General features: G+C 36.4%; 1 protein-coding gene across 3 annotated transcripts in view; it reads right to left on the bottom strand.

Moving 5' to 3' along the window:
- The window catches only part of LPAR1 (lysophosphatidic acid receptor 1), a 145,667-nt gene that overhangs the window by 81,207 nt on the left and 47,665 nt on the right, over positions 1-16,795 (bottom strand). For all 3 annotated transcript variants that reach the window (XM_027839312.1, XM_027839313.1, XM_027839314.1), the window contains one exon: positions 10,094-10,255. In XM_027839312.1, coding sequence (XP_027695113.1) covers positions 10,094-10,144 — 51 coding nt within the window. In that variant the 5' untranslated portion in view covers positions 10,145-10,255. The remainder of the gene's footprint in view (positions 1-10,093; positions 10,256-16,795) is intronic.

The following is a 16,795-nucleotide window of genomic DNA, read 5'->3' on the forward strand; positions in this document are numbered from 1 at the left end:
CGTGCATTATCTTATTTGATCATATAACTACTAGATTAAGTGATAACTAAAGATATCATTATTCTCTTTTTACAAATAAGTAAAATACAACTCAAAAGAGTCAAGAAGTAGGTGACTTGTACTTGGTCAACCCACTAGCAAATATCAGAGGCAGGATATGAACCCATATTTCTCTCAGCTAACTCCAAGTCTACTACCAACTCCACTAAACCCCAGATTATTGCTGTTTGGTCATTTCAGTCATGTCTGACTCTTTGTGACTACATTTGGGGTTTTCTTGGCAAAGACATTGAAGTGGTTTGCCATTCCCTTCTCCAGATCATTTTACAGATGAGGAAATTGAGGCAAACAAGGTTAAGTGACTTGCCCAGGGTCACACTGCCAGTATGTGTCTGAAGCTATATTTGAACTCAAGAAGATGAATCTTCCTGATTCCAAACCCACTGTTCTATCCACTGCACACATAGCTGCCCATTAAGCCCCATGCTCCACCTCAATTTTTACACTCTATATAATACATAAAGAATAACATGTTGGAGCTAGAAGAGTCCTTAGAAATCTAGATCAGCCCTTAAGTTCAAAGTTAACTGACTACCAGTACTGCTGTAGAGGGATTCATGTCTTGGATAGTGGGGTTAGAATACTACATGGCCCATGAAAGCTCTTCCAACTTGGCATTTCAGTCATTCTCTTTTTTTTTTTTTGATATTTTATTTTTTCCAATTATATGTAAAAAATATTTTAACATTTTTTTTCATATTTTGAGTTCCAAATTCTCTCCCTCTTTCCCCTCCCTCCTCATTGAAAAGGCAATCAATTTGACATAGGTTATGCATGTGTAGTCATGCAAAACACATTTCCATGTAAGTCATTCTGTGAAAGAAAATAGACAAAAAAAACAAGAAAAAGAAAAAGTAAAGAAAAAGTATCTTCAATCTGCATTCAGGCTCTCATTTCAGTGATTCTTTAAAAGTACTTGCAAAGTACTTAGATAGGAGAAATTGGCCTAAAACCTAGATCCCCTGACCTTTCAGATGTGTATTGATTCCTACTATTAGGAATTAGTATTCCTACTATTAACCTACTATACAGGTTATAATGGAAAACCCTCTAAATTGATTGTTTGGAACTTGGTACATATTTCCTCAAAGAAATGTGAGTGAGACAGTGTGGTGATACTTGAACTGTAAGTAGCCTGATATCTCTGTGCTGTAGAGAGAGATAAAGTCTAAGAAGCCTGGAAATGTTAGAAAGGGCCAGGTTGGGTAGAACCTTAAATGCCAAATAGAGGACTTCATAGTTTAAGGTAATGAGGAGCCAGTGAAGTAGGATAAGGAGTGAACTGACTGGTCAGAACTATACTTTAGGAAAGTAATTACGTGGAGAATAGACTGAAGTAGGGAGAGACTTAAGACAGAAAGCCCAGTTAGCAGGATACTGAAATAGCCCAGACAAGACACAGGGAGAGCCTAAATCAGGGTTAATAGAGAGAAGGGGATTTATAGGAGAGGATGCTGGGAAGGGAGAAATGAAAAGATTTACCAACTGATTAGATATGTGAGGTAATGAGTGAAAATGAAAAGTAGTGTACAGTTATCTGGTCAAGTCCTCAGAATGCTCATAAGACAGGTGTTTATAATGTAGGAACTGCCTGCAATCCACAAATGGACGGTCAAAAGTAGACTATATACTGCACTTTGAATACATTAAACTGTGTAGCTGATTATCTCCTGATCAATGGAGCATGTCACTTTCACCATGCCATCACAAAGAAGCTTTATTCTTTGGCTTGGATAACAGGGATATTCTTTTAAATTTCTATATAGTACCGTAAGAGTACAGCACAGAATTCTCCTATTCAGGTTCAGACATTATCTTCTAGAGAGAGAAGACTAAATATGGAAGCAAATTGAACAAAATTATACAATGACTGAATGTAAAAAAAAAAAAACAATCCTTTGATTTTCTATTTTAAGTACAACCTGAAATAATGAATAACCCCAAAATTAAACATTTGAGGGATCATTAAAATAATTAACACAACCACATTCAAAACCACTAGGTGATGATCCAAACTTCCCAGATATTTTGGTTCATAATCAATCCTGGAGTTAACTATAACTCCTCCTCTCTCAACTCCTAAATCCGTTCAGCTGCCAAAACTGTATCAATTGTATTTCATGTCAAACATCCCTAATATCTATCCCCTTCTTTCCACTCACAAATCTGATCTCATCACCTATTTCTTAGACTCTTCCAATAACCTTCCTAAGTGGTCTCTACTTCCCCTAATTCATCATCCACTCAGCTTCCAAAGTCACCTAATAAACAGGTCTGATTATGTCACTTATGCCAAAAATCTTTAGTGCTTCCTTCTTGCCTCTAAAATAAAATACAAACTCTGGCACTTAAAGCCCTCTACAATGGTGCCAGCTTACCCTACCAGACAGTCTCCTTCATAAACTCTATGTTTCAGCCAAATTGGGTTACTAGTTACTCCTCTAATCAATCAACAACATTTATTAAGCCTCAGGCACTACAAATACAAAAAAGAAAGTTACTGACATCAAATAGCTTACTCTTCTATTGGGAAAATGTGTGTATGTGTGTGTGTGTGTGTGTGTGTGTATGTATGTATGTATGTATAAATATATGTGTATACATCTATGTACAGGCATATATAGGCACATATACATACATGTGCATGTGTGTCTGTATACATGTACAAGCAGCTAGGTGGCATAATGGATAGAGCAATGGACCTGGAGTCATGAAGACCTGAATTTAAATTCTTCCTCAGACACTAACTAGTTGTGTGATGGACAAGTCACTTAACCTCTGCCTGCTTTCTAAAAGGCAAATAAGTATTTGTTGTTCTTGTCATTAGAGGGTTATCTTATTGGAAAATAGACCATATGTTAATTAAAAGTAATTAGAGATGGATGTTGTTAAACCACTTAAGGATATATTACCAATATCACCATGCACTTACTTAAAGCACAGTGCTCATATTTGCACATAGAAGTCTGTGTGGTAGAATGGAAAATATCAGGGACTTAAAAGTCACATATGACATGGCACATTACAAGTAGAAGGGACCAAACCTTTGACTCTGCAGATGGAAGAAACAAAGCCCACACCCAAGAACATACAGGTGGTCAGTGACTGCTAAAATCAAAACCCAAGTCCTCTGATCTGGAAGCTAGCACTCTTCCCACATTTCTGGGTTCAATACATAAGGGTCATAGATGCAGAATTTAAGAAATATTAGAAGTCATCTGGTCAAACCTCCTTAATTTTGCCATTGGGAAACTAAAGAGCTGGTGAGATTAAGTGACTTGCCTAGTCACAAGTGGTAAATTTCAGCGGTGAGATTCTAGAGCCAGTTTTCTTCCCACTCTACTATACTCTAGAGCTTGAACCACAGTCTCTTCAGATAAAATTTAGCATAGAAAAATAGCACATCCACAATATAATAGATCTTAAATTCCAGTCTTTGTTTTTGTTTTATTCTTATTATGGGATAGGTGAATGATCTTGTTGTTGTTTCAAGTCTCCATGACTCTATTTGGGGTTTTCTCGGCAGAAGTACTGGAGTAAAATCTCCAGCTCATTTTACAAATGAGGAAACTGAGGCAAACAAGGTTAAGTGACTTGCCCAGGGTCACACAGCTAGGAAGTGTCTGGATATGGATTTGAACTCAGATCTTCCTGACTCAAGGCTGGGAGCACTATCCACTGTACCACTTAGCTAAGTGATAGTAGCATTTGTCTGTAAAAGCCTATGTGTGTGTTTATGTTTCTATTTATGTATCTATATTTTAACAATGCTAGAACTATATCCAAAAGAAACCAAAGAAAGATTTATATGAACTGATGCAGAGTGAAGAGCAGAAGAACAATTGTACTCTAACATCAAAATTATTTTTTAAAAAGCAACAATTTTGAAGACTTTTATAAGCTGATGAAACTTTTATGAAACTGATAGAACTAGGAAAACAATTTATACAATAACAGTACTGTAAAAACAAAAATTAAATTTTGGAAGCTGTAAAAAGCTATCAATACAATAACCATCCATGATTTCAAAGGACCAGTGACAAATTATATTATGTACCTCCTGACAGAGGGGAGAGTGCACATTAGGTGAAGAATGAAATATATGTGTGTTGTGTGTATATATTTGACTACAAATGATGAAGGAATTTGTTTTACTTGACTATGCAAATGTTACAAGAGATTTGATTTTTTTTTTCTTTTCTTTTCCAATGGGTAGTATACGGAAGTGAGAGAAAATACTTAGGTTGATTAAAAAAAAAAATACTCTAACAATAAAGAGTTTTGGGGGAGGGAGGTGCTACAGATGTGGAAAGTTGCACTCACTTTCAAAAGACATCACTGTATTGCTAGTTTTACTTGTTTTACTCTGTTACCAGAGACCTCTAAAGGAGTAGGAATAATCTAGAAATGTTTGCAACAACAAAAAAAACAAAGTACATCAATAAAACTTAAAAATTTTAAGTTAAAACAAAAACAGTAAACTAACCCATATGGAGTCATGGCCCACAGTTCAGAAGTGCAGAAAGAGCTGGGAGAGGAAAAAGTTTTAAGAAACCCTCAACTAGAGTACTAGTGAGGCAGCTAGGTGATACAGGTCCTGGAAGTCACTTAACCTTTGTTTGCCTCAGTTTCTTCATTTGTAAAACAAACTGGAGAAAGAAATGGCAGATCACTTGAAATCTTTGCCAAAAACCCCAAATAACTTCATGAAGAGTCAGACACAACTGAAAAATAGCCGAACAACATCTACAGATCACTAGAAGGGTAGCTGTTTGAGTCTAGCCAGCAAATACTATTTCATAGGCCTGTACTAGACTAAATTCTGAGGTTCTGTTAACAAGATATCCTGTGATGTGCCATTGGCACCATTTTTACAGTAATCAACAACAAATAAACAATTTATAAACATGGCCCACAAATCATTCATGGACCAGGAAAGATTGCTAGTTGTTTCTGCTCCCTACTGTCCATTTTCACCTTGTTCTGTTTTCAATAACCTCAGGAAAAGCAGGAATTAAATTCAAATTTGAAATGTGCCTGAGTTGAGATTGTTAAGCCTATGTTCATAGATGAAAGAGATTTATATGAAAATAAAAAATCAGATGAATAAAATGCAAAAACAACTCACTGTCTTCTAATACCTGGACAGAAATTCTAGTGATAACCACTCCTATAGAGCAGATCACTTAGGACAAGGTTCTGACTGCTCGGGTGACCTGTGCAGGGCATGACAGAAAGGAAAATCACATCTTGTTTCATACCTCACAATATTCAACACAGTCTTGGCATGTAGGAGAAGTTTACTAAATGTCAATGAATAAAGACATGTGTACATGTATAATCTATAGCAGGTTGCTTACCATCTTAGGGAGGGGGAAAGGGAGAGGAAAGGATAGAATTAGGAACTCAAAACTTAAAAAAAATGTTGAAAATTATTTTTACCTATAATGGGAAAGAAAAAATACATATATGTATATATGTATGTATGTATGTATGTATGTATGTACCTATAATTTTTTAAAAAGATGTGTAACATTTTGGTTCAGCTTTTCTGGGACCATCTATTAGATGAGTGATTTCAAAGTATTTTTTGAACATTTAGCAAGTATTTATTGAGCACTAACCATGTGCACTGTGCCAGGTGCACTAGATATAATATACTGTTCATTTTCTCTACAAGCTTTCAGTCAAACTATGGAGAAAAGACATGTATACTCAACAGAGTAAAGGGATATATGATTCAGTAGGAAGCCAGTTGGCACCGAAAATCGAGCACTGAACCTGAAGTCAAGACCTGAGTTCAAATACTGCCTCAGACCCTAGCTGTATGACCCTGGACAAGTCACTTAAACACCTCTGTGCTTCACTTTCCCATACAAGAAATAGATAATAGCACCTATGTTCAGGGTCATTGTAAAGACCAAATGAAATAATGTTTGTAAAGCAATTTGCAAACACTAAGACATTAAATAAATGCATAGTCGCATCAGTAGTGGTAGAAGATCAAGACTTTTGGGGCTGAAGATTATCCTAACTTAGAAAGGTCTTTTGAGCATATGAACTTCTCATTAGCCTATAAAATGAATTTCTAGCAGTTATAACTATCTCAAGTCAGTTTCTTAAGGAGCACCAGGGTGATAATTGGGGGGTCAAGAAAACCTGAGTTTGAATCCTACTTCAGACACTTACTGGCTACTTGACCTATTTGGTCAGTCTTCCCAGAGCATCATCTGAATAATGATGGGTTTGGGGTTCAACAGCCTCTAAGGACCCTTCTGACTTTAAAACCATGATCCTAAGAAGTTCATATAACAGAGAGATCCTCTTTCTAAGCCAAGCAGATACAACTAAAAAGGTTTAAGTAACCACAGACAAGTCATTTAACCTCTCCTTACCTCAGTTTCCTCATCCATAAAATGGGAATAACAATACCAGTCCTACTACCTCACAGGGTTGTGGGGCCTAAATGAAATAACATATGTAAAGCATTTAGTAAACATTATAATTACAGGTCTACACAGACAATCTAGGGGATGCAGACTCCACTCAAGGTACCAGCTGCCACCCACAAAGGATTCATAACTAGCCCCTCTCTTAGTTACATGTAAAATGCCCAGGAGCAAAATACTATTTATTATATGGGGGGGCTCTCTGGGAAGGAAAAGAAGAGGTAAAAGGGTATTTGGGATAACTACATTGATGTAAAAAAACAAAAACAAAAAAAATGTCAATAAGATTTAATTTTTAAAATCAAAAAACCCAGGCTACTACAACGCTGTTATGCTGCATCACTGATGCTATTCCTACTGGGCTCCTGATCCTTGCATTCTTCCTCAAATCTTTCTCTGAAACAACAGAAATGTATTGTCGGAGTTGGTTTACCAGCAGTGAAAGCTAGCAAAGAAAATATCGTTTTCTCCCTATATACCTTTATACTTTAGTGTTGCTGGGCAAACACTAGCAAGGAAATTGTCATAGACACACACAATTGTGCTTACAGCATTTCAAAGTGATTTTATAAAGGTTCTGGTTTTGGGGTTTGCATGCTGGACTTTGAGTTCAAAAGCATCTTCAAGAAGTAGAAAAGATTTTGGAATTTATTTCATTTCACTTAGCTTGAATGTAATTATGTTCAACCTTCAGCCATAATTTCTATTTGCATAGTGAGATACTATCTCCCCATATATTAACTGAATACTCTATTTTTAAAAAATGTTTTCCCCTTGTGAAATTTAATTTATCAATTAAAAAAAAGTTGATTTTTACTAACTGGAAATTAACTAGAGTAAAAAAAAGTGAATAATTGCCTTGAGGACAGGTTTCACTTTTTTTTTTTTTTGGTAACACAAGAACTTTGCATAGTATCCTGCAGATAAGTGATTAATAAAATTTTTCTGGATTGGTGAGATGAGATGAGATAAAGAAATTCTGACCAGGGATAGTTGAAAGACCCTCCTGTGCCTTAACCAGGAAATTAGAACTAGGAATAACTATTTTTTCCATTTTTTTTTTATCTTTCGCACATCCCCACACCTCTGAAGGAAAAAATCCTTGTAACAAACAAGCATAGTCAAGTAAAACACATTTCTATATTGGCTATGCCCAAAAATGAGTTCCTCATTCTTCATATTAGTCCATCACCTATCAAGAGATAGATAGCATTCTTAAGTCCTTTGCAATCAAGACTGATTAGTTCAAGTCTAATCTCATTTCATAAAAACTTCAAAATAGCCTTTGCAGAGTAATAGCTAAACTGGGCTTTGAAATAATGGCCTCAAAAAGGAATCAAATCTCTTTTCTTATTTCATGAACAAAAAGATGCCAGACAGAACTCTCTAGGACTGGGAAAAATAAATACCCAAAGGTAAATTAAGTGCTGAAGAGGTAAAGATCCATTTACTAGAAAGAAAAATGCATGTAACATAGTTTTGGCTCCAAACAAATTGAAATGTGGGACTAGCATTTTTTAAAATGTTAAATGACAATAACAACTTGATACATGTTGCTTTGAGTAAGAAGTATTACGGGTTCTCATACTCCCCTCTACTGAGAACTGGGGCAGGAGTAGGTAAGAGTAAACATGTAGGATACAAGTTATCCCTCTACCTCATCCTCATCTTTAAAAAATGTGCTCTCTTAGAATCCAACCAAAAAACTGTGGTCTACAAAATTCTATGCAGGAAATTCTATCCAGTTCATTCCTATCTTGGAAATATTTGAGAGGCAACATCAAATAGAAGATAGAATGCTGGTCTTGAAGTCAGGAAAAGCAGGATTCAAATCCCACCTCAGATACTAGTTATATGATCCTGGCTCTCAGTTTCCTTATCTATAAAATGTGTTAGGCTAGACAGCCTTTAAGGTTCCTTCTAATTCTAAACCTATGAATATCAATCAAGATGGCTCTCTTCTTCAGACTTATTTTGCTTAGTTGGTTCAGGGTTTGTTTGGGTTTTTTTTTTAATTCCTGGAATAAAAATCATTAAGAGGCAGTTCAGTACATTGAATGAAAGACCAGACTTGGAAAGAGAAAAAGATGGTTTCAAGTCCTGTTTGATATATTAACTGCATGACCTTGAGCAAATCACCTAACCTCTAAATGCCCCCAGGCAAAGAGATATCTATCTGTATCAATGGAATGATCTTCCAAATCTATGCTAGGAGTTCCCTACCCTGATGAAAACACAGGTTCACACAAAAATAACAATGCAACTAATAATGATGATGATGTAGCTGTGTGCATAGATGAAGAGATGAAAGAAACTGAGAAAGGTCAGAAGGAAAATAAGGTTGTGCTAAGAATATGAATAAAAATGGCATTAAACATATTTAGTCAACTTATGGTCCCTGAATTATTATTGATAGATCTTTGACATAACTTCAGGATACTTTGAAAAAGAATTGTTTGTGGGTCTAAGCAGGAGTGGGGAACCTGCTGCCTCAAGGCCTTCTAGAGTCTTGCGTGTGGCCTTTTGACTGAGTCAAAAGTTTCGGCAAGTTTTGCAGAACAAATCCTTATATTAAGGGAATCTGTCCTGTGAAAGAGCTGCACGTGAGGACCTAGAGGGCCATATGTGGCCTTGAGGCAGCAGGTTCCCCCTCCTGGTCTAAGGGTTTATTTGTTATGAGTAAAAGAAAAATAATGAAAGGAAACGAAAGGAAAACCCTAGATATTATACGCAGATGTGTTAGCTTAATACAAACACGTAACATCAGGAAATTTTTAATAGGTTGATAACTATCAGATATCCCAGTGAAGCCCAAATAAACAAGGCACAGATAGATGCCCATCAAGTAGGAATGGCTAAACAAATCATGGTACATGAATGTAATGGAACACTACTGTTCTATAAGAAATGATGTGTGTGATGAATAAAGAAAACCCCAGATAGATCTATATGAACTGATGCATAGTGAAGTAAACACAGCCAAGAAAATAATATACAAAGAAAATAACTACAATGCAAATGGAAAGAATGACATGTTAAAAAAAAATCAAAAGTAAATGAAACAAAAAAGATCAAGTGGGAGTCAAATGAACAAAACCATATCTACCACTTCATGGAGGTCAGAGGTCTGTAGGTATTATACATTACACGTGTCTTTGGACTTTTTCAATGTATCAATCACTTGTGCTGACTCTTTTTTCCTCTCTGAAAAAAAAATGCTATTGCCAATATAGAAGGTTTCAGGGTAGGGGAGGGAGGAGGTAAAAAATATAAGAAACATAAAATATCAATAAAATCAATTATCTCAAAAAAAAAAGAGAAAATCAAGGCTTCCTAATTATGATTAAATACAGTTCTGCCTTAAAAAGTTGATTTGTTCATTATTTTTTGCTGGTTACTGGCCCTAAATGGCAACTCCTTTATAAACTATTTTTTTCTGCAGAGAAAACCTAAATACATCCCAAATGGTGATTTTCAGAGATTTTTTTTTAATGCAATGCTACATACTTTCAAGAATCCTATCCAAAAGGTCAGCAATACCTAGCAAATTCTTTGCTAGTCAAATATTTCCTTATGTTACTTACTTGTGGCTGCGACACCACGGAGAATGGCACCACTGCGGAGGGGGCAGCCATGATAGCCAAGGAGACGCACGGAGGGGGTCCCTCTTCAATACTGCCCAACTGTGAGTCCAAGTCCTGGTGTTACTTATCAAATGCCACTCATACTGGTAGGATTCTGTGCTCCTAGAAAAGGACAAGAAAACATGTCTTTAGACAAATAGGAAAATCATGCATAAGAAGAAAATAAGACAAAGACATCGTGATAATGAGCTATCAGAGAAGAAAATCAAACCCTTCCAGTTATCCACCATAACAGATCAGGTGCATTGTAAACCAAACACAAACATTTGGGGCCTCATCTGCTATTTTTATGGTAGATATGCAATCTTACATGTTGTGTTTGTGCAATATTTAAATAAATTTATATTTATATTACCTAGTATTTTCTGTGTGTCTATTGGCAAAGCAATATGGAGGAGTCATCCATTTTCGTATGAGGGCAAGAAGTCATTCTAACTAAATAAGATAATAATCGTGTAGATAATTCAAATGTTGACTGTTTGCAAGTGAAATGTACTTATAAATTATAACTAAACAACACTGAAAAGGGAAAAACACATAACCTAGCACAAAAGGGGGCTAATATTTTGTATTTTTTTTTCCTGGAGCAGCAGCAGCTGTTAAAATATCCTGCACAAAGTACAGTTACACTTGAGGTATTGTGGGTAGAGGGCTAACCTTGGAATCAGAAGGACTTTGGCTTAAGACCTACTTCTGACATAGCTGTGTCAGCTCCTCCAGAACTAAAGGCTAAACTGCTAAAGGCCCCTCCAGAACTACCAAAAACTAAAAATTGCAGGAGAGTTGTGACTCAAGACTGGTAAGAGGAGAATCCTCACCTTTATACATATAACCAATGAAATCACTGTCTCTGACCCCAAAAATGGGGGTGGAGAGGGTGGTAATGTACCCATCAAAGAACACTCTAAAGGCAAAATCCCCTACTGGAATATAAACATCCAATTGTGCCGAAATGCTGTTCTGTTTGGACAACAATACAAGAGAGAAAGGAAGAAATATTATCTCTATTGGAAGAAAAAGAACAATTGTATGTCACTCACTCCCCTCTCCTCAGTGCCCCAAAGTTATTAGAATACAATTTTCTAGTATCATCCACAAAGAACAGAGTTACCTAATTTCCCAGAGAGCTTTCACAATCATTACAAAGTTCATATCCAGCTTGACAAGCACACTGGTCAAAAGATGTATTTTAGAGTAGTTCTGCCACCTTTTAGAAATATAGCCTTGGGCTCAGTTTTCTCATCTGTTTAACAAAATGAGTATAATACTACCAGTCAAGCTTATTGACAGGGTTATTGTAAAGATTAAATATAATATATGTGAAAGTGATTTGTAAACATTAAGCGCTCTATAAGTGTAAGGAACTATGATTATCATCTAAAACAATGAGCTTTTGATTGATAAGCATTCACCATAACTAGCATTACCCAAAGACATGATGAGGCTATTCTCTAGCCACCTTCAAGACATGCCACGCCACCATCACCCCTGCCTCCACCTCTTGCTTTCTCTGCTAATCAATACAATATTATATTGCACAGGTCTTCTGTATGAATTGTCTTCTGTATCTACTCACCAACTCTGTGACTTCCCTGACAAAAATACTCCTCTCTGATCACCAAGCCTCCCTTAGCATGTGCTGTCTTCTCTTATTAAAAGGTAAGCTTCTGGAAAACAGTAACTATCTTCCTTTTTCTATCTATATTAGAGCCTGGCTTGTAAACAAATTCAATATCACAGTCTCCACCCCCAAATACTAGCTGTGTGATCCTGAGCAGAACGCAACTTTACCGTGGTTTAGCAACTCTCCAAGGTTCTAAGATACAGAGAAGGATTTTTGACCTGCCTCAGTAGAGGGGAGTTTCCCCACTCCTGAATTCTCTATAGCAATGAAAGCAGTTTCCATTCTCTGTCCTTATTCACAACACTTAGCATAATGAATCACATAGTAAGTGCCTATTTAGTGCTTTTTCATTCATTTATTCATACTATAAAAAGATCAATTAAAAACCTTGGGTAATTATTTGGTTTTAACTTAAAATATAAAATGAAAAATAAAAATTGCCACAAATAGTGAAATTTTGAAAAAAAAAATCTCTAGAAAATGCTTTGGGGAGTTTCTCAGAATTCCAACCAAGATGGCTGCCTGAACTGAAGGCAGGTTGCCCAGCTCTTCCATACCTACTCCCAAAAAGCCTTGAGGTAAAAGCAGCAGACCAATAAAGAGCTAGGAATCCAACGAAAAATTATAGCAAGTGACAGGTTTACCTCAGAATTGCAGGAAAAGTCAACCAGAAGTTCAAGAGAAATTGCCAGCAAGGTGAGCACCAGGAGGACCAAAGATGCAACAAGTGCAGTGGAGATTATGTGTGTGTGTGTGTGTGTCTGTGTGTGTGTCTGTGTGTATGTAGTGCATGTATATATAGTGCATATATGTGTATGCATATATGCATATGTATATATAGAGTATATATAGTGCATATATGTAGATATATGTAGTGCACATATGTGTAGTGCATATATATGTAGTACATATATATGTACTACATATATATATATGACAAGTACAGTAGTCCAAAGATGAGTTCTTATTTCAATTCTGCCACCTATTCAATATATAGTCTTGGGCAAATAATTTAATCTCTTAACTTCAGTTTATCTCTTTTAAAAAATGGGTATGTGTGTATACCCATACATAGGCTATGGAACAAACATAGCCTACAAGGCTCTGTGTCTTCACATCAAGGCATCAAGGATGGAGGGTTGCGCCCCCCCCAAAAAAACAACCGTAGTTTTGAAACCTTGGAAAGGTTCATGGGAACTCAGGGAACAGCAGCAGTCTGAGCAGTATGGATCAGCCCAGTATACAGAATTCAGATCCAGAAGGCTTTGGTCTAAGTGTTCTGAGGTCCCTAACATTGTTCTAAGAAGCTGGAGGGGGTCCCAAAGATCCTGAGTTCTGAATAATTCATGGTTAGACCAAGCAATAGAAGAAAATATAAGATACATCAAACTTCTATAAATGGATGTGGAATGAACTGACTTGGAAGACAGGTCAAAGAGAGAGCTTAAAAAGAATCAACTAACTCCCTAAAAACCATAATAACCGCCCCCCCCAAAAAAACCTGGATATTATATTTCAGGAAATGAAATGAAAACTGTCCAAATATATTAGAAAGAGGGCAAAGAAATATCACCTCCTAAAAGAAAAAGCTATGGGAATGTCATAGCCAAAATCCAGAGCTCACACATCAAATAAAACTTTCAGTTAGGATCACACAAGACCTGGCAGCTTCTAATATAAACAAAAGAAGATCTTGGAATACAACATTCCAAAAACAAATGAGATAGATTGCAATGGTGACTATAATCCTGTGGGGGTGGGGGGTTGGTAAGGAGAGAAAGAGGGAAATGGTCCAGAGACAAATAGAAAGGATCTATAGGATGCTACAGTGCTAAGAGTCTAATGAGGGAGATGAAACAAAGACCTGGGGATGGATTGGTTCTGTTCTGAGTTTGAAGAAGGGAAAGAGAAGAGAAAGTAAAAAGCTGAATATACTAGTATAGAAAGGACACAGAAGGAGAAAACTTGTTATTTCTTCTTGCTTTTCAAAGGCAGCTAGCTGGCAAAGTAGATAGAGCATTGGACCTGTGTGACCATAGGCAAGTCATTTAAGCCTCAATTGCCTCACCTATAAAATGGGAATAATAGCATCTACCTCCCAGGGTTGTTGTGAAAATAAAAATAAATATTTTATTATAAATATTAATTATTAATTAATTATATAAATATTAATATCTGTAAACTACTTTGCATTGGGGGAACAGGTATCAAATGAACATCACTTTTATCTGAAATGAACAATGGAGGATTGAACATACACCAAAAAATAAGTGCAGAAATACAACAAACTCAACAGGGAAACAAGCTGAGATATATATATAGGGAGAAGCTAACAGGGAAGGTAACACTGGGAAGGGAATAGCCACAATCAAAATACACTAGAAGGAAAGATTTAAAGGAGATGTTGGTAGAAAAGAAAAGAACTAGAATCTAAGAAGCACCTTTGTAAGAAAGCACAAAGGAGATGGTTTCAGAGAAAACTGAGAAGACTTCTATGAACTGATACAGAATGAAGTGAGAACCAGGAGAACAACTTATACTATGACAACAATCTTAGGAAAATGAATTTCAAAAGACTTAAGAAGTCGATAATCGATGCAATGCAAACCATGATTCCAGAAACTCAATAATGAAGAATGATGGATTAAATATGCAGAAGGAGATGCAGTTTTGTCCCTCCTGGTTCCTTGGGCCAATATGGGAATTTGTTTTGCGTGACACTGCATTTTTGTTACGAGAGTTTTGTTTCATTTTGTTTTGAATGAGAGAAAGGGGAAATGGAAGAAAGGAAAAAATGCTTAGTAACTAAAAGATAGGGTGACAGAGGGCCTCTTAGAAAATTAGGAAATGAATAAGCAAATTGTGATTTATGAATTCATGTGCATGACTAAAGAGACAGCTTCAAAGAATCCTGGGTATATGAACTAATACAGAGTGGAGTGAACAGAACCAGGGGAACAATTGATAGAGAAAACACTATGAAGTCAAGCGTCTTTAAAGGAAGAATTCTGATCAAAGCAATGATCAACTAAGTCTTCAAAAAAGTTATAGAAGTATGAATAGGTCAGACCAGCACTTTAGAAAGACTACTTTGGCAGCTGAGTGGAGGATAAACTGGTACAGGGAAAGACAAGGCAGAGAGACCAAGCAGAAGGTTATTATAATGATCTAGGTACGCAGTGTATTTTTAAAAAATACTGTTATTTGGGGTAGCTAGGTGGTATAGTGGATAGCCTGGAGTCAGGAGGACCTGAGTTCAAATGTGGCCTCAGACACTTGACACTAGCTGTGTGACCCCTGGGCAAATCACTTAACCCCATTGCCTAGCAAAAAAATAAACAAACAAACAAACAAACAAAAAAAAACCAAGAACAAAAACAAAAATAAAAAAAAACCCTTTATTCTAACACTGAAAGAGACAACAGTAACATAGATAAAGTTCACACCACATTTTAGAGAAAAATCACAGCAGAATGCCAAAAAAACTTGGTTAGCTCCTGCTTCCATTACCTTAAAAAGTTGAGTTTGAGCCTATTTTCTTGAAAAATCACCCATGTGGTGTTAACTACTTTAGTTTTGAAATCTGGGTGAATCAATAGATATCAAGGGCTGCCCATCATCACTCTGTATTTCCTTCTCCTCTTCATTTGACTAACTTCAACACTATTTTTATTTGCTTTATTTGTGAATGACTAAGAAACCTGTCTGTTCCAGTTTCCTTTCGAATTGGGCTTTCATAGAACTCACTTCACTGCACAATTTGTGGGCCTCTGATCTACATTTTGAGATGAGGTACCAGTTCTTTATTGTTGTGGGAGTGTTAATCATCAAAGAAGGAAAACACAGATGCAAGAGATTATATCTTAAATTCAAGTGTGTTTTGGTTCAAGAAGTTTTTTTATAAGATAATTGATGAAAGTTTAGACTATTTCATTTTCATGGTGTCTTCCAGTTCTGAAATTCACTTGTTTTCTTTTAATAACTAAGTAGGTAACCTTGGTAGGCTGCAATTGGCCCAATGGGGCAAAAAACAGTCCCTGGCCTCAAGGAGCATACATTCTAATGGGAAAAACATGTAAATAACCAGCTACACATAAGCTACATACATGAATGAAAGATAATTACAGGAAGAAAAGCACTGAGAGCAGAGAAGATCATAAAAGACTTCCTGCAGAAGGTAAGATAAGCTGAATCTTTAAAGAAGCCAGGAAAACCAAGAGAAATATATTAGGAGGCAAAGGATTTCATGAATGGGGGATAGCCAGTACAAAGACAAGGGGATGGGAAGTAGTAATACTGAGTTTGAAGAAGAGCAAGCAGGCCAGTGTAGCTATACATAGAGTACTCGGACGGAAGTAAAGTGAAATAAGGCTGGTTCCAGGTAGAAAAGGCCAAGTTATGAAGAACTTTAAAATGGTAAGCAAAGGAGTTTATTTGATCCTGGAGGGAATAGGGTGCCAATAAGGCCCCTATAGCAAGGGGGTGATATGGTCAGAAACAAAGAGAATCATCGGATTGTTGAGGAAATGGATTTAAATGGATCCCTTTGGTTTGTAAAACAAGTGGCAATGGATGTCTTTTGGACTCTCCTTAGGAAAAAAAAATACATGCAGTCAGGAAGGAAGGAAAAAGTTGATTAGCACAAGACAGTCATAACTGCCAAAAAAAAAAAATAGTCCATGTTCTATTCTGTTCTCATTGTAGACAGCATTAAAGGATGAATAAACTTGAATAATTTTAGTCATGCTTATATTCATTAAGATCTTACCAGGAGGGCAGCTAGGTGGTACAGTGGATAGAGCACTGGCCCTGGAGTAAGGAGGACCTGAGTTCAAGTTCAGCCTCAGACACATAATACTCACTAGCTGTGTGACTCTGGGCAAGTCACTTAACCCCAATTGCCTCAAATTTTAAAAAAAACTGATGTCACCAGATAATAGTGAATTACACAATTTTGAAAGTAGCTTAAAACAATACTAATAACAACTCACAGTGATACCACCGTATATACATTTAAG

This window comes from Vombatus ursinus, unplaced genomic scaffold (genome assembly GCF_900497805.2).
Source record: "Vombatus ursinus unplaced genomic scaffold, bare-nosed wombat genome assembly UNPS02014832.1, whole genome shotgun sequence".
In the NCBI taxonomy this organism is placed as follows: domain Eukaryota; kingdom Metazoa; phylum Chordata; class Mammalia; order Diprotodontia; family Vombatidae; genus Vombatus; species Vombatus ursinus.